Source organism: Anabas testudineus, chromosome 9, assembly GCF_900324465.2.
Source record: "Anabas testudineus chromosome 9, fAnaTes1.2, whole genome shotgun sequence".
NCBI classification, from domain to species: Eukaryota; Metazoa; Chordata; class Actinopteri; order Anabantiformes; family Anabantidae; genus Anabas; species Anabas testudineus.
The window spans coordinates 2,642,050-2,664,487 of NC_046618.1; the positions used below are offsets into that span (position 1 = coordinate 2,642,050).

Consider the following 22,438-nt stretch of genomic DNA (forward strand, 5'->3'; position numbering starts at 1 on the left):
GTCCATCCACAAATTCTCTATCGAATTGAGGTCTGGGCTTTGACTTGGCCACTCCAGAACATTCACCTTGTTGTCGGTAAACCATTTCTGTGTAGCTTTCGCTGTAAGCTTTAGGTCATTGTATATTGGTGAACTGAAGTCGTGATTTAACATGAGTTTTCTTCAACAGTGGCTTTCTCCTTGCCACTCACCCATTAAGCTTTGATTGTTGAAGAACCTGGGCAACATTTGTATGTACAGTCTCTCCTACCTCAGTTGCTGAAGCTTGTAACTCCCTCAGAGTAGTCATCGGTGTGTTAGCGGCCTCTCTCACTAGTCTCCTTCTTGTCAGTTTGTGTGGACGGCCTGTTCTAGGCAGATTTAGACATGTGTCATATTCCCTCCACTTCTTGATGATGGAGTTCACTGAACTCTAGGGGATGTTCAGTACCTTGGAGATTTTTTTGTACACATCACCTGACTTGTGCTTTTCAATGACCTGTTCTCTGAGTTGCTGGGAGTGTTCTTTCGTCTTCATGGTGTAATGGTAGCCAGGAATACTGATTAACCAGTGAATGGACCTTACAGAGACAAGTTTCTTTATACTGCAATTACTTGAAACACATTCACTGCACTCAGGTGATCTCCATGTCACCAATTTTGGGACTATTAGCACCAAATATCTGGACCTCTTTTGGATTAGGTCAGTCATTTTAAAGGGGGTGAATATTAATGCAAACACTGATTTCACCTTATGTATTTTTATTTAATTGACATTAGTTTGTAATAACCTGTTTTCACTTTGCATGCACATAAATCAGTGTCAAACAAAGAACACTATCCTGTATACTGAATCTTGTCTGCAGTTGAGTTCTGTGTGTCACTAGTGGAAGCGGCAACCTAATAGAATGCAGTTTGTTTTAAAAAGAACTTTTATTATCTAAAAGTGATTCAAATATAGTACAATTTAACTAAATACTTTAAAATAAGGAAACCAAATATATGAAAATCTACCACTAAAAACTTAAACCAAATAAAAACAGAGTGTCCAAATGTCCAAAATGTAGAGCTGTTTTTGAGGAATGAGTCCCAAAGGCTGTGTGGCCTGGTCTAAAGAATAGTCCTCTTACCTCTTCTTCTTGTGTCTCCAACTAAAAACAGAGTAACTCAAGTCAGGAGGCTAGTCTGTTGCCATCCTTTCAACTTAAGTCATAAAAACACACCAAAGCAGGGAAAATAACTTTGTAAAACCAAATCAAACTGGCGAGGTGCTTAGGGATAAAAAAACATGCATTAAACTGCAGTAATTAACAACATAGTTCTAAATAAAGAAACAGAAAGGAAAGGCTCTCCCTTTGCAAAAACTAATCCTCCAGCACTTTTCAAAATGTGCATAACACTATCTTTAAATCCACTGGATCACTCAGTAGAGAAGAGGGGGGGGGGCTGAAGCATGCATCACCCCTCCAGTTCTCCCATGGAGCGTCTCCCTCCTTCCTTCAATGCGCAGCTGAAGCGGGGCAGAGTCCTCTTTACTTCTACTTGGCCAGCCCTCCGATGACTCTCCTTGCCATCTATGTACTTGTGGTTCAACAACTGGTCAACTGCACCTTCACAAAGCTTGATTTTCTTCTGTTCAGGCTATGGTTTCATCCCTCTCAACCAGATCAGCTAGCACACTCACACCCTCTGTGCTCCCTGCATGCTTCTGTCCAGCTTCTCCCCTGTCTTAATTGCTTGACAGGTACAGTATATAGGACCGCTGAGCTGTGCGCTGCCACTAATTATTGCCCAGCTCTGCCAGGTGTCTCCTGGTTGAAGGTTGATTATCAGCCCTACAAAAATTAAAAGAAGCCCCCAGCCACCCACAGCGCCACCGCCAGGCCTGGACCTCATGTTGTGCCTTTACACTGTGACATATGCATGTATGTGTTAGCTGAATTGGTCTCCAAGTAGTTTTTTTTCTTCTAATAAAAAAGGAGATAAGATTAAGCAGACACCCTAGGACGGATCTTCACCACAGCAATTCAAGTGTCTACTTGCAGTTCCACAGTCAATGAGACCACACAGCAACGCCGCCTAATTGTTTATTCCGACATGAGGAAGGGGAGTTAAATCGGCTGCTGTCACTGTTAATCCAGCAAAAGCCTGTCAGCCTGGTCCATTTTTGCTTTCAACATCAGACAAACAAATTGGTTGTGTGAGTTCTTTCTGACAGTGAGACAACGCTGTATCTGTTACTGAGACGCATTACCCACTTCTTCTTTCAATCTGATGCTTGAGTATCACGCCAACTGTCAGGGAGGATTAAAGCTCTCTCATAATTTATATGTAGCTCATAAGCAGTGCTATAGTACATAGCGTATGTGGATTGATTTCTCGAAGGAGATTTTTACCTATATACAGCGGCTATGTGAATCTTTTGGAATTAATGGTTTTCTGCATTAATTTGTTATTTGTATCGTTATCTGATCTTCATCTAAGCCAAGAGTAATAACAAATATAATGTGCCTAAAGTAATAACACAAAAAGCCGGTAATCCAGAGTCTGATATTAGCATACCTGGAAGAAAATCATTTTGAGTGTGTGAAAGAGCTTTCAGAAGATCTACGTTCAAGAATTGATGATTTTCATAAAGCTGGAAAGGGTTACAAAGTGATGTCAAAGACTTTAGAAATTCACGAGTCTACAGTTGGCAAACAATCTACAAATGGAGACACTTTGGGACTGTGGCTACTGATTGGTCAGTCAAAATGACCCCAAGAGCACAACAGGTAAAGAAGCAACCCTGAGTGACAGCATAAGATCTGAAGGCATCACTGGAATTTGGCTAACATATGTGTTCATGAGTTTACAGTAGGTGAAACATTAAACAAGCAGGGTGTCAATGGCAGGACACTGATGCTTAATAAAAACAACATTGCTGAATGCCTAAAGTTTGAGAGGAGAGCACATTTACACACATTCCACAGCAGTATTGGCAAAATGTTTTGTGGACTGATGAAAAGATTGAATAATTTAGAAAGAACACACACAACTACATCTGACATTGAAAGGTCACTGCATATCATCATGAAAACATTATCCCAATCAAGTATGGTGGTAGAAACATCATGATTTGGGCCTGCTTTGATGATTTTTTTTACTTTCATTTTTACTTTTATTTCTTGGTAAATACAGGAAAACAATGAAGCACCTTTGTATGAGATCACTTCAATTTTAAGCGAGTGCAAGTATTAAACATGTAATTAACGAGTTTCCATTTGTGAAAAACTATGATGAATGTTATTTGTAACAGCAGCAAAATATGATCAACATGTAAGTTCTACCTTTTGACATCTAGCAGCTGCAGTGAATCTTGCACAGTGATTAACAACGAATACCCTCGAGAGAGATATTGGAGTGGATGAGTGGCACAGCTAAGCACAAGACTTTCACACAGCAGACTGGAGTTCATGTCCAGCACAAGGCAACTTTCTATTAAGGTTATTGTTGCCAGAGATGAGACAAATGTGACCATGTGAATGTAATATTTGTCACATGACATATGCAGTAATTTATTCAGTGCCAAAACCTAACACAGATGTCTTTGTGTCTCGTCACAAACAAATCCTGTTGTGTACACGGTTTGAATCCAGTCATGCGATGCAAATCGTGTGAAAGGCGTCATGTAAAGTTAAGAAAAAAGTTACTTTTAGGCAAAGGTCAATTTTTACCAAGCCTAACCATGTTTATTTAGTGCCTAAACCTAACCCAGACATTTCTATGTCCCAACCACATTGTTTCATTTGCACAGTTGTTGTCCACTGTTTGTGTCCATATATAAATGAGTATTATACCAGCCGGCATTTTCGTGTAATTGACTGGCTGGCTGATTTCAAAAGGGGTGGAATTTTAAAAAATGTGTCTCTCTGTACGAGGAGGTGTTTTTACAACCAAACAGTGGCTTGGAGCATTAAAGTTGGATGACTAATTGTTATTGTTTGTTCAAACAATAAATAGCTTAAGTCTTCTCGTAAGACTACTCTTGGTTTTAGCCTTGTGTTTTACCTGTTGTTGCTGAAAGGGACAAATCAACATGAAGGCCATAGAGCTGACTATGGGAGAAAAGCAAGCCATCGTGAATCAGAGAAAATTGGGTAAATCAATCAGAGGCATTTCACAAACATTGGTCATAGCCAATATAACAATTTGAACTGTCCTGAAAAGATTTATGTGGCTCTGTATAGTAGTGTACGGAACAAAGTTTTGGTGAGCAACCCCGATTTGGTTAGCACAGTACATGTGACTAGCAGAATTCACATTTGTGCTAATCGTAGGAGGCTATTCAACTGATCAACAGCAGGTAAACAAGAGTAGCAATACGCCATTATGGTGGCCACATGGTTGTGTGAGTTTTTGAAAATCACCTTTGCAAATGAAAAAAATAGTCTCACCACAAGGTCCATTTCATAGGTCTTACAAAGCTTTCAATCACATCACAGATGTCATGTATTATTGTGTACACTGTATATGCTTTTTCTCCACTGCTGTTTTCAAGATCAAAAATGAAATTTGAATCCCAGACTGAGCATGTTTTACAAGGAAGGAAATGCATTCAACACATTTGCGAGGTCTCAGAGATACACAGTGTGCCTTGATGAGACACACTGAGGTAAACACTGTCTTTTTTCTTGTTTTTTTATATTTGTTTGAAAGCTCCACAGAAACTTTAAGAGCGAAAAAATAAATCTTACCAGCAGAAACAATATAACAGTATGTGGGCATGGAAATCATGTTGACTCTGGAAGCACTAGGTATTCTCACGTCCACTTACCAGCTTTGATAGCTTTCATGGTGAGTTGTGTTCTAGTCACAGTCAAAGGCATTAAGAACATTTGAGCATAGATTCTTCTTGTTGCCTAAAACTGATGTAATCTTAAGAGATCACTTAAAATCATTAAATCAACAACAAAAAAAAAAAGATTATTCAAGAGTAATCAGATATCTGCTAACAGGTGTACACCATTACAGTTTTTAATGTAGAGGTCTAGAAAACTAGAGCTATGAATACAATTCTTATGAGAAAATAACAAATCCTGATCTTTTGATTTGACTGATTCAAATTTAGACACCTATAGTCTAACAATTCTGGAAACAGCTCTATGAAATCTGCCAAGATACAAATTTTAGCATACATGTATGGTAAAGCATGGCAAAAAAAGGTTTCCACAGAAATTAGAGCCTTGAAATCAGGCCGCTGTTTTTTGGTCAGATTCAACTTGGCAATATAGTTAAAGAGATTGTGGCCACAAAACCCCGTTCAGCAGTATTGTCATGTTTTCTCTTTCTTTCCAGCTTGGTATATAAAGATGTATTGCTTTAACTATTCTGTCATTTTTATTAACACTTTTGGGTGTCATTGGGACCACTGGGACTTCGAAACACCACTCACAACTCTTGAAATTACAGCATTCTGTAGTTGAAGCACACAGCGAAGTCTCATTTTTATTGACTTTTCATAAAGTGTCTGAAATTACAGTCTTTTTTACCTTTTCGCTGACGCGATCGTTCCACATGTGAATAGTCAGAACACACCCTGTATCATCCACCTTTACCACGGCTCTTCTGAACATTGTTTACTACCATCATGCTGAAGAATGCCCTCATATAGCACCTTTGCCTCCACATAGCGCTAGTCAAAGCTGCATCCCTGATCATGATAAATGACGACCCCCTCTTCTCATTTTTTTCTCCAATCCACAGTGGGTTGTCGAATCTTTAAGGAAGAATAATGTGCCGACACATCCAGTAGACCTCAAGGATGAGCACCTGTAGTTCAAAGGCTACTGAGAGTGAGAACAAGGCCGGCTTGTTTTAGAGAGCGAGTAAGGCCAAACAGACAGGAATCTGTGAGCCTTTAGCTCCGGTCCTTGGATGTGTTCGACATCTCTCAGTAGAGCTCAACATCATTTTTCTCAAAGTGTGTCTGAGGATAGTTGTGTGTATTGTTTATCTTTTCTGTATGTCTCATAGGAGTTAACGAGTTAGGAGGAAATGAAACTCAACAAAGATGGAGTTTGTGGAAAGTATAATATGCAATCTATTGTACGTTTGGACCACTATATGCAGTGACATCCTATAAACCATTGTTGCCTTGTATTGTAATACAATAAATTAAAATTTTTCCTGTACCTTTCAAGCTAGGCAGGCCTTTTAAAAATGTTCAGATGTTGTCTATGCTGGCAGGTGATTACAACCCACACTAACATGTTACAGTGTGGTAACGTCTTGCAACTACAAGAATTATGACATGAGCAAATAAGTAAGTGGGGGAAATTGTTATAGAGCAGGAAAATTGGCCTAAAGGTTGGAGTGCATCAATGGGTCAGAAAACACATGAGAGCAACATTCCAAAACCATGTTTTTATATTCTAACCACGATCAACGATCAAACAGTTCTTACTAAAATATAGTATATTTAATGTCAAAAGAAAAAGCTCCATACTAGACAGACAAACAAACATTGTGAAATAAGAGAGAGTGAGAAACACCAGAGTGATTCACATAATATTGTTATTATTAGGTCTGAATAATGTGGGAAATGATAGAGCCTAAATCATAGTGGAAATTGCTTATGAGAGATATTGGCAAATAAGTTGTCCTCAAGTCTACAGGGATGAATGATGCTTGTGTTAAGGAAGCACCAAATGACTGAAGTTTAAAGTCCAAAATCATGTACAGTGCACCCACCAGGAGTGGTTGACACTTGAGGGCACAGTTTATATATTTCACACCCTTTTTCTCCTTTCTTTTCAAGCAATACAAACAAACCTATAAGGGAGAAAAGTCCATGTAGAGATCCCCTTGAACACACCATCAACCTATTTTTTATTTATTATTTTCGTAAAGCTGGTATCTCTCTTATCCAATATCCAACGCAACCTGTCTACAAATCTAGTTTAAGTCTAGTCTAGTTTGACCACCGTGTATTTGTTCCTGTTGTGTGGCTTTCTTACTCAAACGATTCCCTTTGAAAAGACTGGATACAGCAGCAAGATTGCCTTAACCCTGAATTTGATGGGGGTGACTTCTGGGAAAACATTAAAGATGCGTCTCGTAATCCAGACCACCAGCAGAATCCTTTTAATTATCTTCACAGAACCTATTTAACTCCTCGCAAACTGCACCTCATGGGGTCAACTTACTGATCCTCAGTGCACCCTTTGCTCTATGAAGGATCCTAGCACCTTCATTTACTTGATGTAGGATTTCCCATCTGTGAAGATGTTAGGCTCTGTTATATGCTAATTATACTGCATACACATTTCTGTTATTATTATATTTTAGGCCTGTTGTTTATATCTATTTTCATAATATATTCTGCTAAACAAGGGCTAAATATTAATGACAATCTTCTTTATTTTACAGATATCATTTTTACACATTTTACAGCTTCATTCTTAATTGATGTGATGCAGTAAACTTAAAAGACTGACTAGACAGCCAAAGTGAGACTATACGTTTTCCTGTTACTTACCATTGACTTTAAACCCAGGATTTGTATGGTCTCCCTCACACAAAAATCCATAAGCATATAACACGTGTCACATTTGCCCACATGCAAAAGTCACCTCATCTGTTACAGAATCTCCTGAGGCTACCTCCAGTAATCTTTCAATAGACGAATCCTTCAGGCAGTCCACCTATCAAATACCTTGTGCCAGTTTGTTCATGGATTTTTACCATGTTCCTTTGAAGAAATTAAGGTTTATCCCCAGCAGGATGCGCCACATTACGAGCCATTCAATACTTTTTGACACCAAAGTGACGAAGACAGTGACTCCTTAGGTGGTGGAGTTTCCAGACTGGCCTGCTCACTAAAAGCAAAATATATAAATAAAGATCTCCAGTAAATTTGAAAATGCATCAAAGATGTGCACCGTGAACTCCCCTTAGGAGAAAATGTGTTTGATAAAAACCCAGCCTCATGTCTAGCATGATAAATGGCATCACTCCCGTACCCCTTCCGCCAAAAAAGCAGCGAGCGGTAATAAGAATACAGTAAGTAGTGTCATTCATCCTGTGCTTGGAAGAGCACACTTCAAGCGCTACATGCCAAGAGTAGCACTATTCTGCAAATAGAGTGCACCTTCCAGAGATAATTGAAAGGTCCCTGTATGCAAGGTAATAGAACTGTCTTCTTTTTAGATGTCGCTGTGTTGGGCAAATGGAGGATCAGAATTCAGTGGTGTTCCATTCTGTGGTTTCTTTATGCATTTTGTTGTCTTTTATATTTACTGCAGAGAAGATTTATATTAGCATGTAGGAAGCCCTAATATTAAAGACTCCAGCAGATGCTACTAGCACAAAGACTTCATGTTAATCCAGCTGCAATCAAACATGTAGCATGAAAAGCATAAATTATGCATTACAATAGTTGCCTGGGAGTTCAGATGAGGTGTTAATACATAATGCATTACAATCAGTTGTTCTAAGATCGGTCTTTTCGATGTCAACTCCTATACTGATACAATAGTTTTATGGTCAGATTAATCAGATTTCACATATTTTTGGTGACAGTTTGGTTTATCAATCACCTTTTTACCCTTATCGCCTACAAATAAACCACCTTACTCACTGTCTTGTTGTTTGCACCTGGGTCCTATTTCTTGTTGTCTGACAATTTGCGGAAGTACTGAATTTACACTAGCTGCCAACAACAACAAAAAAGACATTTCTTGTGATAGTAGAACTGTGCCGATGGGTTTTCTCCTTGCATTTCTCGACTGTAGAATCCAGTCTGATTGGCAGGTAAGAATGTGGATATTGGATTTTTCTGGATAATCCTGGATTACATTAAATAATGTTTTTCAGATTCTAACTAGTGTATATGCAGCCAGTGAGTACAGATTTTCAAACTGTGGGACATCAGGGTAAATCCATAGGTTCAGGTACTGTAGTAGTGTAAAATGGTTTGCAAACTCCCATCTCCTTCACAAAAATTATACAAGCTATCACTACATTTCACTGACCATGATTACAGAGCAAAGATCATGAGGTGCAACATAGCCCAGTATCTGTTTACCAGTTCTTAGGTGCTGGGTTTGACAAATCACGTATTCATTTAGCCTTTATTTAGATATCTGATGATAATTTAAACTGCAATTCCAGGCAGCCACAGATTTACAGCATACAGTATATTTAATTTGGATTTGGGGATAATGTAGCTTATATTACAATCTATTGTTTTATTCTGTGTGCTTGCTTTGTGTTACAGCTCATTTGCTTCCTACCCAGGGTGCTGTGCACGCTTGGTCGAAGCCTTAATGAATCTCAAAGATAGGTTTTTGGTGGAGTTGCACTCCTCAGACCCTGCTCTCCTCAGGGTGCCTGTTGGTGTGCTGGCTACTGGCCGAAATACAGTAAATAGTCTTGGAGGTTCAACAGTGTGTTTTAGTTTTCTTCCTATATTTCAGTGACTTGCTTCGCCTGTATATGTTCCTCAAACTACATTTCATGATTTGATGTAGCTTGAGCTTCTACTGTCGAGTTCAGTACAAATATTATTTATTATTTATTGTGATGTGCAGTGTTCAGGCCACATTGAAATAATCCTCTGTTACAGACTCTAACACACTCAGAACACAGTTTCATAGTTTATTTGCAAGGAAAATCCATCACATGACAACAGTGTCATGCTACTAAAATAACATGTAATAAAGGTAATTGGCACTGACCATGCAATACAGACATATTGGAAAACACTACAATACCACTCCAATTCAGCAGCACATCATCAGCGCATCACAGTGAAAGGAAGTATGTGATCAGTTTTCTCCTTTAGTCTGTGAAATATGCAACATAATAGCAGTAAAGTAGCAGTAAGTGTTGGATCTATTCTCCCACAGGTTTCTATTTGTGCAGAGTTCAGACATTAGAACCAATCACACATTTCAAAAGCAGGAAGAGGTACTGTCAAATAACAGGGGCAGGTATTAAAGTAGCCAAAGTTGTGGAGTGAAAATTTAGCAAAGGAAGAAATGATATAGACTGGATAATGGGGCATTTGCACACGCACACACACACACACAGACACACACACACACAAAATCAATACAACTCCACAACCTCTTTTAATTTTACATATTAAAGGATATTTCAACTCTTCCAAATCATGTGACCAACTACAGGAAAACCTGTAAGTCAAAATACTTTATACACAGGTCTTCCTCCGTTTGTATATACAGTAAGTATAGTGGCAAGAAAAGGTCTTCATCTAAGTCAAGAGTATTAACAAATATAATGTGCCTAAAAATCTGTTCTTTCATGTCTTTATTGAGGACAACCATAAAACCCTCATAGTAATAGTGGAAAAAGTAAGTGACCCTTGGAATTAATAACTAGTTGACCCCCCCATTGGCAGCAATAAACTCAAACAGGCGCTTCCTATAGCTGTGGATCAGACCTGCACATCGTTCAGGAGGAATTTTTTCCTGCAGAACTGTTTTAGTTCTGTCATATTCTTTGGACATCTCATGTGTTTGGCTCTCTTCAAGACATTCCATACTTTCTCTATTTGGTTATTGAGGTCTGGGCTCTGACTTGACCACTCCTGTTTTTCTGAAGCCAATTTGTTGTTGTAGTGTTTTGGGTGTTTATCCTGTAGCATCACCCAACTTCTACAGAGTTTCAGCTGACATACAGACATTTTCACTCTATACTGAAGAATTTTTTGATACACTTGGGAATTAATTTTTCCCTCAATCACTGCAAGCTGGTCAAACCCTGATGCAGCAAAGCAGACCCAAATCATGATGTTTTCCTCCATCCTACTTTTATTTTTACTATTATTTGGATGATGTTTTCATGATGACCTACACCAAATGTGATGCTATGTGTTCTTTATAAATAGTTCAATATAGTTTCATCAGTCTATAAAACATTTGGCTAATACCTCTGTGCAGTTTCAATGTGCTCTTTGGCAAACTTCAGGCGTGCAGCAATGTTCTTTTTAATAATCAGCAGCTTCCTTCATGGTGTCCTCCCATAGACACCCTGCTAGTTCAATGTTTTACCTACTGTAGACTCATGAACACAGATGTTAACCAGTTCCAATGATGCCTTCAAATCTTTGGCTGTCACTCGGGGTGGTTTCTTTACCTCATTGATGAGTGTAAAGGTCCTTTTACTGGCCGCCCACGTCTTGTTAGAAAAGCCACAGTACCAAAGTGTCTTCATTTGTAGATTGTTTGTCTAACTGTAGACTGGTGAATTTCTGGTGAATCACTTTGTAACTATTTCCAGCTTCATGTAAATCAACAATTCTTGATCATAGATCCTCTGAAAGCTCCAACTCCAAAAGGTTCACATAAATTTCTTTTTGCCACTGTATTATATTAGTTATCAGCGTTCAAATGCACCAAATTGTTTCCAATTCGCTTTTTCCAGTAAGAGATTTCTGAGCTGTAATGTACAGTAAACAAGAAACCTGGTTTCTGTAATCAGGGTGGGGGGTACTGATTTCCCCAGGTAGCTTTCTCCGCAGTGTACATGTACAGTATGGTTAACTCATTTCCAAATCTGCTTTCAGTAAATGAGCATGTGCGATGAAAAAAGACTGCAAACAACTGAAGTAACATCATTTCATTTTACTATATTCAAAACAAATCCACATGCACACATTTGGTGGTGTAAGGGGGAACTGCACCAGTTACCAGGTTTTTGCATTGGACCTGGGACGCGGACTGCTCCATTGTCTGTTTCTATAACAGGATGCAACTTTGTTGAAGGCCTGCTTGGAGTTTTCACAGGTCTGGAAATCTGTCTTCCTTCTTTTTGGCTTCTGTGGAGGTGGAGATGTTGACAGCTAGGGTTCAGATTCCTGATGACTCCTAGTTTGTGCTGAGGTGGTTGACTGGTCAGTGAGATTACCTTTTCATTGTAATCTGCTAAGGATGCATCTTTTTCCACTGGCAGAATGGTTCGAGATTCTTCACCCTGTGAAGAATTGTGTCTTCTGTGTCCTCTGTTGTGATTCCAACATCCTTCTTTTTCCAGACAAGCTCCATTTCCGTTTGTTTTTGGGATAGAAGAATGTCAAATTTTTTTGTTTGCCTATCCTTGTCTTTACAGTGCTGGGCTAGTGACTGCATCCAGTACTGGTTTCGGCAGAAGGTAGTAATAGTTGGTTACTAGGTAATATTTACTGTGCCAGCTAAACGTCATCAAACGGTAAAACCTCAGTTTTAAGACCTACAACTTCATAGGAGGACTGTCAGCAGGCAGGAACTCAAAGAAAAGAGTTCACTTGTGATAAGTAATAAAACAAATATACTATGAAAACACTTTTACTGTCAAGTTTGTTACATTTTTATTTTAATGTTGGTTAAAGTGTTAATCATAATTAGCTGAAACAGTCTCTGCACGTTCCTACAGATTGGCTCCAGTTTAGTTTGTATGTACATATTCAAATGTTCCAGCATGTGGTCTATGTGATTCACATCTGTCATTGGTTAAATGTTTGAGCGACAGTAACACACGTGACGCATGCATGAATGCATGAATGCATGAATAATGCACAGCTTGAAATCTATTTTACAACTTACAATAATAGTACAATGCTACAGTGAGTTTACTAGTAAATATACTTGCCCTTCCCATAGTTGAATTCACAGATGATGCTCATGTTAATTTAGAGTACAGATTGCAATAACGTCTTTTGTTCGTAATGGTTAAAGTGACTATGATGAAAATGAATTTAAAGGAAGGAAGAGATCAGCCTCAGGGACGAGGGAATGGGAAATAGAGAGAATTGGTTGATGTTCTGAAGTCAAGGCTTTTATTATGTTCGTCAATACCCCTGTAGGAAATCAAAATCAATTCATCCATGACATTCTGTGATGAATTTTGACCTTTCTGTATCATGTCATGTACCGGTATATGACCATTAAATTGGGAAATGTTAGTACAAAGGGAAGCAAGTGATATGTACTTTCTGAAGGTAACTTTTTCCTTTCGATCAATACAGGAAGGGGAGCAGGAGGTGGAGGCTGACAGCAAAGAGGCAGCAGTAATACCAACCACAGTCAGGAGGACACTGCACCATCTATATGCAGCTGTTAGTGCTAAGTGTGATTTGTATCAAATTATAATAATTATACAAGGAAAAAGTGATATAGATTAACGTTTGACTGTTGCAAAGTAATACATTAGTCATACTGTTCATTAAAGGCAGCATGCAGTCTGGAGGGTCTGTGGTGTGCAGCAATAAGCAAAATAATTCATGGATTAAAGTTACCTAACATTTTCTGAGTATTTGAAGAATATTTTAGTATAAGTAGATTGTTAATATACTGTAACTAATGGCCTAAAACAACCACTAAACTAAAACAAAATAAAGAATGGCTACAGTTTGTTAAAAGTCTTATCAAGCCTTAAAAATTACATTACATTACATTATCTTAAATTTTGATCGGATAGGTCTTAAATGTTTTTTAATCAAAAGTTGCTTTAACAAAACTATTAAAAGCACAACAATAGTGTGCAGTATGCCACGCTGACACACAAAAAACAACCCTGCAGGTCATGTGGGCAACAGGTTAATACCACTCATAGTGACACTTGTCTTGTCAGGTGACTTTTAGTGGCTCGAGAAATTATGATGTGAGCAAAGGAGAAAGTCAGGAGATGTAGTGAACAGAGCAATAAAGTCTGTGTAGAGGAGAGAGGAGAGGAGGGAGGAGAGGAGCAGACAAGAGTGGAGGCCAGCATGGCCTTTGACATGAGGCCGCTGTTCGTTTCCTATTTGAAAACTCATACTTGTTCCTTCTCATGACCACTTCATAGACCTTACTGTGTTTATTATTATAACAATGGTGATGAAAGACCATTCAATTGATCAAAGTGCTTATCAATTTGTGATCCTTCAGCGTTTCAACCACAACTGGTCTTCTTGGGTTTGAGATACTGGTCACATTAAAAGCTATGGAACTTCAGTGTGCGGTCATCTTATATCTTATTTTTTAGATACATTGTCAGGACCAGTACTGATATTCTAGTGTGCATCCATTGAAGCTACCATTTCGAACACTATTGTAGACTTAACCACATTTATTATTGCGCTAATCATTACACTGTGAAATATTGTGCTGCCACTGGTGTGGTCCACATGTCGTAAGCTGGAAATGCCCCAGTAATCACGCTAAACTCATTTCGAAGCACTGTGTTGCTCATGCTTCATCCTCAGCCTTCTGAGCATTCACACAGATGTAATTCATTCATTCATGCCTGATTAGACATCTTCTCAGGGGGGACAAGGTGGAGCTATGCTTGGATTAAACAGTGTCAGGTTCATTGCATATTGGAGTAGCTGTAATAATCAGTCTCTGACTTAAAAAGACCATTCAGAGGAGCTGTCAAGCTCTAAACTTTCCTTTAAGCATCAACGCTGTGTGTCTGATTGGGTGCTTAAGAGTAGGGAAATGCCTGAAAAGCAAACACAGACCCCTCATGTCAGTGAAAGTACAGTATGTAATTAATCCTAAATGTACTGTAAGTAATATCTTGCCTTACTCTTGGATTCAGTGGAATGACTGCTGACAAGTTGTTGAGATGGAAAATTAGCGTATTGTTTCCATCTGTCGCATGTAATGAGTAGAGGAAAGTACACATTCACTCAAGTACTGCCAATTTTGAAATACTTCTAGTTTGCTTGAGTATTTCCATTTTCCGACACCTACTATACTTTTTAGAAGGGAAATACTGAACCTCCTTTGTAACTCGGCAAGATCAGCAGAATGAATCATGTTTCTTGCTACGGACTTTGCAGAGAGCTACAAAGTGCAATTACAAGGAATTTCCACAGTGGTGTTATGATCAACACTATATTTGAACATGATGAGAACCTGTTCCAGTGTTTTGCCAATATCAAAGCCTCATGTGTGTTTGATCAGACTGGTGAGAGATTAGCTGGAATTTTTCATTCCTGAAGGTCAGATATTTGAGCCTCTCTATGGATTAGATGCATGAAATGGGGCCACATGTCCTGTTCTAGACAAACCTGCTCCAGCAACACACCACTGACTCTGTGTACACCCTGAGAATCGTCTTACACTTTACCAACAGTGTATCAATTATCACATAAATTAAAACTCACCGCATTGTCTCAGTTTCACGTTGCAGATTAGGGAAATGTTTTAATAATGCCAGCAGCAGTTCACCTGGTGGGAATCCTGATATTGCTTGTTTAATTATATTTTATTGTAGTCTAAAATTTTTTTAAAAAATTAATTCTAGTTACATTATCCCCAGCCTCTGCGGACAATACAGTGGCACGCTGTGCTGTTCAGTTGTAGCGTAACATTTTCCTTCTGCCACTCTCTACAAAGGAGAGTAGAAACAGAGAGGAGAAGCAGAAAACATCAGTTCCTACCTCTCTATGGGCCAACAAATGACTCTGTAAGTAACATTTATCTCAAGCTTGGTGAAAGTTTTCAGTTACCCCAGTGCTCAGGTTCTGTGGTGGAGCTACATTGACATAAACACACATCATGTACTTGTATTATGTAAAATTCAGAGTTGATGAGGTTTTCGGCCCTCAAAAGTTCACAAAACTGTTGACTCTCAACTGGTTTGTACCCAGCTTCAGTCCTGAAGAAAAAGATGGTGGACCTTGATGCAGTGACAGAACAACTGTACCCCTGGGTGGGTAAATGTACAAGAGGTAACAGCAAGTCAAGGGTCTTACAAAGACCGACTGACTGCAGCTTATGGCAGAGACACACACAGCCAACATGTGGGTGGTATATTCTCCTGGTATTTGTTTGTTTTTTTATAGCAAAGCACTAGAATTTTCAGGCCGCTGTCACTCACCAGAGACCGTTTACAGCTACCTCAAAGAATATATCATTAGAAGTTGTAAATGACTCACATTTCATTCTTCTTCTTCGGCCAGTCGGATCAGTCTCTCTCACTGACAAATCCTTCGCTGATTCACCATGCTGATTCTGATATGAGCCAATAGCATGACCCTGCAAAAACTAGATCAACACTTACCGACAGCTCAACAGTATGTTACTCACTTTGGAGCACAGCGTCTAAAGCAGGACTCAATTGCCATGAATTCTGGATAAATTAAGACCCAAGACAACTGAACCAAAAGTTAAAAAAGGTGACCCTGATGACTATGTGTACACTGTGTGTGGTTGGTTAGGTCGAGAGGTGGTAGCTAGTAACACGTCAGCGTTTTCCCCAAAACATATTCACTAATACAAACTAGTTTAGATGACATGGCTTTACAGCACTGGAACTAAAACTAATCTGCCCAGTAATCCCACTGATGCACTCCAGTCAAGTATAGTTAAACTCCTGGACCATTCTTTCAGCTCTCCCCAGCCACAAAAACAAAGGGCTGCCCACTTCATCTGCATGGCTGCAGGTACTTACTCTGATTGCTTTCCCAATCATTTTGAATAAAAAACTACCAGAGGTGAATCATTTTAAGTGCTGTCCTTATGTTCACTTTTCACATTCAATGCAGCCCTGTCACCAGCGGCACAGTCCAGAGCATGATGGTTATATGACGTTCTCAGATCCTTTGTGTTTGTTGATGTTTCCTACATAGAACATCTAAACAAATATCTCATTTCCTATAAAGTATTGTGCTCACAAATACAAAGCGCGTGCCAGATGTTACCTACTTAGATATTGCAGGGTACATTAGTGACCACTGATAAGCAGCTATATTGGAAATCTGGGAAGCCTAGTGTAATGAGACTCTATTATGATTTTATTTCAAAAAGACCATACAGGTGACTTCATCACTGGAGGGGTACAGGCAATAAAAGATATTACAGTGTGTGCTGTACATATTGAACTTACCCTGTAAGTACATGGAACATGGAGGAAACCTACTCCAAACTAGAGGAAGAGCAGGACTAAGATACTACTGTACTCAAAACATTTGCAGCTTATGGTAAAACAAATAAGAACAATCTATCTCTAACACTAGCTTTTGTTTATTGCTTATGCAATCGCTAACCCCACAATCCAAAAGAAAGCGTTTTATACTGCTTTACAAAACCATTTACATTGATTGCAAACTACAGTGATGTCAATGAGAAGTTCAAGAACGTTGGTTTGTTTGAGAACAATAACACTAAGGACAAGTTTGAGCCACGGCTCAGCTATTCAGTCCAAAGAAGAATCCAAGGCTAAATGTAAGTTTTCAGCTTCAATGATTTCATTCATGTTTTTGTGATTTGGTTCTTTAGATTTTATTAGGCTCCCTGTTTACTCAAGGACACTTCTTTAATTCTATTTAACACTGAAGGTTTGGCTCTCTGTCAACTATTAATCAATGATGATCTCAAGCAAGCCGCCAATTATCACACTTGTTCGCAATGAATAAATTAACATAGTCATGGAAACGTCTATAAAATCCAATTTGAGTATTCAGAAATAGCAAAGTTCGCTTCCCTTGGTATCTCATCTTCTTCGTATCCATAAATTCACATTTAAAGTCGTTCCAAATAGCTTTGCGCTGGTCACACTGATTACAGAACCTCATATTTGTGTCAGATGAGAGTGAAAACATAATTGGATGCAGAATATCTGCAGCATGGAATCAGGTCAAGAACTTTCTGACAAAATTCCCTCAGCTTTGCTCGATGGAAGGGAAGCTCGCTGGTGATTTATCCCACACATCAGCAGCAGAGGGGCTGAGGTTTGTTTATAAATGAAAAACCATGTGGAATACTGGACTACTGTTTTTACTTAATATGAATTGTGATAATTAAAGAAGTTAAAAAGCATAGTTTTCACTACCAATACACATGTAAAACAAGGACAGCTGAGTTGTTACAACTGCACATTATGTATTGTAACTGCAACTTTGCCACATTAATTCCTACATGGCATAATACTGTCTCTTCATCATGTAATCATACAGTTTTCTGTTTCGTCATGTATGTAGACAGGTTTTTTAGAGTTTCTAGTTATAGTTTTAGGATTTTTACCCTTTATTTGACAGCTTGATAGGAGAGAGGCAACAGGAAACACACACCACAGCCTTCCCTAAAATCTTTAAAATCTTCATCATTAACAGAGAAGAGATAAAAGGAAAGTTAAAAAAAACACGTCAAAATATTTACTGTAGTGAAACATATGTTGTGTGTATATAAGTAGTGATTAGTTTGTGATTAAGGCAAAATGTATTTAGTAAAAATCCTTAAAGGTTTGGCAAGACTTTTGCAACATTAAATAATAGCAGCAACAAAAATAATACATCCCCACTCCCCATTATTCATTCAGTCCTGAGGGTACATTTATTAGTATGTCTGTTTTTGTGTTGCTGTTCTGGGTCTTGTATAAATGTTGTACTGGATATGGATATGTTCCTGTAATTAAGTGCTATTTTTTCCACTAATAATTTTATTTTTACAAAATATAAACCTGTCACTTTCTATTAGGCTGAATAGGTGTAATTGCAATTCAAAGCATGACTATGCCAAAGAAATAAATAGAACAATAGTAGAACTCAAATATCTGTTTGAATAAATGGTTAGAGTAGAGTGATGTTTAGATATGTAGATCTACACAGGAAAGGTACTACACAAACTCAACTGCACTAAGCTCAGGTTGGGTTTGGCTTTAGGCAGAACAGAACCTGAACAACAAACTACACAAACTGATCAGGAAGCCTGGTGGCTGGGGACTTTATTAGAAACCCTTGGAGCAGGTTGATGAGAGCTGGATGCTGAACAAACTGCTGAACATCATAAAGAGCAGCATACATCCTCTCCAAAGCCTGCTGGTCATTCCTGCCAAAAGCCATAACCCTGTACAATGACTATATTGGTTTTCTGCATTCATTTGTCATAAAACGTGATCTGATCTTCATCTATGTCAAGCTGTTATCTTTCTGAAGCCATTCTGTTGTGTATTTTGGCTCATTGTCCTGTAGCATCACCCACCTACTTGGGAATTCATCTTTCCCTCAATCACTGCAAGCTGGCCCACACCCTGATGCAACAAAGCAGGCCCAAATCATTATGTTTCCTCTACCATACTTTGCTATTGGAATGATGTTTTCATGATGATATGCAGTGACCTTTTTATGCCAAAATGTAGTGTTTTCAGTAAACTTCAGGCATGCAGCAATGTTCTTTTTAATAAGCAGCAGCTTCCTTTGTGGTGTCCTCTCATAGACCTCCTGCTAGTTCAATGTTTTACCTACTGTAGACTCATTAACACAGATGTTAACCAGTTCCAATGATGTCTTCAAATGTTTGGCTGTCACTCAGGGTTGTTTCTTTTTCTCATTGGTGAGTGTTAGGGTAATTTTAACTGGCCGCCCACTTCTTGGTAGAGTAGCTACAGTCCCAAAGTGTCTCCATTTGTAGATTGTTTGTCTCACTGTAGACTGGTGAATTTCGAAAGTTGTTGACATCACTTTGTAACCCTTTCCAGCTTTATGTAAATCATCAATTCTTGATCGTAGATCCTCTGAAAGCTCCGTTTGGTGAGGCACGGTTCACATAAGCACATTTTTCTTGTGTGGCGAAACTAAATGTGTTTTGTTTTATTCCTTGGTATTACACACTCATCTCAACATACAACTGCACACAATGTTTAATAGTTGCCTGATTTGTTCTGTATATTAAACTGTGTGCAACATAAGGTGCAATTTGTTTTGTGTCTAGTTCTATTAGAAGTGTTTAAATGTGTATTTTTTTCTGTATTATTCCTATTATTATCTTCTGTGTGTGTACGTTTCTCTGTGTACTGCAACACCAGAATTTCCCTTCTGGGATTAATAAAGTATCTATCAAATCTGATCTAATTAAAGAAGTATATAACATGCTTGTCAGGTTCAGTTCAATGCAACTTCCCCATTTACATCTTTGCCACAGCAGAGTTTTCCTATTACAGTAGCATGTACAGTAATGCTTTAATTATTTAGTGCTCTGCACAGTAACAGTGTTTACATTTTATACCGTACCTTCTTTTATTCGCTGGTCATAAATTCTTCCATGATAGTGACAGAATTGCAATTTCTTTTCTGTGCTTTAAATAAATTAGTTTTTTAATTATCTCTGTGTATCAGATCAAGAATGCCAAGAAACATTTCTTAGAAATGTACTTGGCAGGAGGACTGAGGGCCAGAGTCTGCTCTCTGCTTTGTGTCACTGAGGAGGAAGTAACAATCACCCTGACACATCATGATCTCCAGGTTTTGAAACATTTACTAGAATATCTGATGCAGCTTTGCCTTTTAATAGTGAGTTAAACTAAAGCCTCATGTTTTTCCCCAATTTGTGCCCAACTGTATTAACAGTTATGTATGTTGGACTTCCACTGCTGCTACAGTTAAGAGGAAATTTTTTAGATATTAGGCCTATTTCTATCCCTTCCCCTTTGGTCTCCTCCTCTCCGCCTTTCTTCCTCTGCCATTGGTTAGCACGAGGCAGGCTCCGGGATGATGATGCCTGGAAAGGGGGGTAAAGTCGGAGCGCACGTCTCCCCTGCTGCGCACACATGCACAGCAAAAGTGAAGTGAAGATGCTTCTTTCCTTTCGACCAACAGTCCAGCCCGTGAGCCATTCAATACTCCTTCTTCTTCTTCTTCTAGTAGTACGGCGCGCAACAGTCCCTGTCCCTGGCTTACAGGAGGAACTTGCGCAGCCGGAGCTTATCCAGCTCGGGGGAGGCGAGAGGAGGCACCAGAGCTCCGGAGCACCGTCACCCCATATCGCGTATCTGTGGAGAGCTACGCGGTCGGTATGGGTGCGCTAACCAAAGGACGTTACCTCTCCATGACGGGCCTCCTGCTGCTTGTGTACTGCACAGCATCCGTGATCTCCAAAGGTAAGAGATGCGTCCATGTGCATGCAGGGCTACTGAGAGTGCTTCTACCCGACGTGCATTCTACTTGCTCCATCCTCGTGGTTACGCACCACTTGTCACATTTCTGTCGTGTTAGCGAAGGTGCTGATATTTTTGAAATGTTAGCAAATATACCACAGTGGACATGAACATTTCAACGTGGGCTTATGATTCATCCTCGGACTTAGTGCCACTGTTTGAGCGGTCTCTCTCTCTCTGTCTCTGTGTCTCTCAGCCAGTGCGCAGCAGCGCTTCTAATATTGATTCATCAAGCCGCGGCTCACACTGTCAAGTTCCCACACTGTTTGTCTTTTTCATATCCCCCTCAAATCGATGTCAATTGTCCTGTTTTCACTCAGTCCTCGCACATTCTTTAATGAAGCCATCACCGTGACCGCGCTGCGTTCAGGACCAGGCTGCAAACACGGGCACGCCTGTGCAACAGGCATGTCAGCGCGTCTCTCTCTGTTAGTTAACATTTCAGACTCCGTGGACGCCTGTCTTCATCTTCAAACCATCCACTCCCTCACATCGCGGAGTGGACACAGTGTGTCGACCATGGAGGGCGTGCGTGTCTGTGTGTGTGTGTGCGTGTGTGTGTGTGTGTGTGCAGGGCGCAGGGGGCATTGATGTTGAATTGAAGTACAGTATTAACAAATCATTCTGCCACTGACGCGCGTGAAATGATTTCTTTTTGAAAAGGCAGGAGCAGTAGTTTGCAGTTTGGAGCCTGTGCCCATGTGGTTTACAAAGAATAAAAAGGATAATGAACATGTTTTACTCGCACAGCTGAATGTGGGGTAGCTGTGCCAAGAGTGGAATTCACAAACTGACTCAGGTTGTCTTAGTGCTGCACAAAAGAAGATGGTTTCTCTCTCTTATTGACGAATGATATTGGAAGGAGAGAAGTTCAGTTATCGAGGGCTCAGTGACACAGAGCTGCTCTTCAACACATCTGCTTCTCACTTATTTTTTTGGAGATCCTGTGATTGGAAAAACATGTTCCATAGGGGGCTTATTCCATCGGCTGTGGCACAGGGCAGATTGTTCTTAATGTAGGTGATGGGTGAGTGTGTTCAATGATTGTATTTGACCCTGACGTCCCTCTTTGGAGCCACACAACCTTAACTCACTGTGTGCCATGGCAGTCCATGAAGCCGATCTGAGTGCAGTAATAGATGGAGTTTGCAGCTTTATGACTCCCTTACCTGCTGTAGTTACTGAACTTGACTTGTCTAATCTGCTGGAATCCAGTCAGTGTTGTCTGTGTTCGGTTTCATTGTGGTATTGTGAGGAAGTTGTGAGTAGAACAGCGCACATGGAGCTTGAATGTGTGCAGTTTTGTTTGTCAAAGGCAATAGAGAAATTATGTTCACAATAAAATAAAAGAAAAAACTAGACACATAATTACAAGACGTACAACCAGTGGCTCACTACCTTTTTAGCTTTTGACCCTTCTAATGCAGCATTGTCCTTTTACAGAACTGCATACATTTAGCCAATAAGAAGTTAAAAGTGCAGTCTAGTAATTCAGCATTGTACCTTCCTCAGAGCTTGGGGACTTGTAAGGGAACAGTTTAAAATAATAATAAAA

The 22,438-nt window shown here is 39.4% G+C and overlaps 1 protein-coding gene across 2 annotated transcripts in view; it reads left to right on the forward strand.

The window, feature by feature from the left end:
* The first annotated feature begins 20,741 nt into the window (after positions 1 to 20,741).
* The window catches only part of unc5db (unc-5 netrin receptor Db), a 174,883-nt gene continuing 173,186 nt past the window's right edge, over positions 20,742 to 22,438 (forward strand). For both annotated transcript variants that reach the window (XM_026343481.1, XM_026343480.1), the window contains exon 1: positions 20,742 to 20,826. In XM_026343481.1, coding sequence (XP_026199266.1) covers positions 20,742 to 20,826 — 85 coding nt within the window. The remainder of the gene's footprint in view (positions 20,827 to 22,438) is intronic.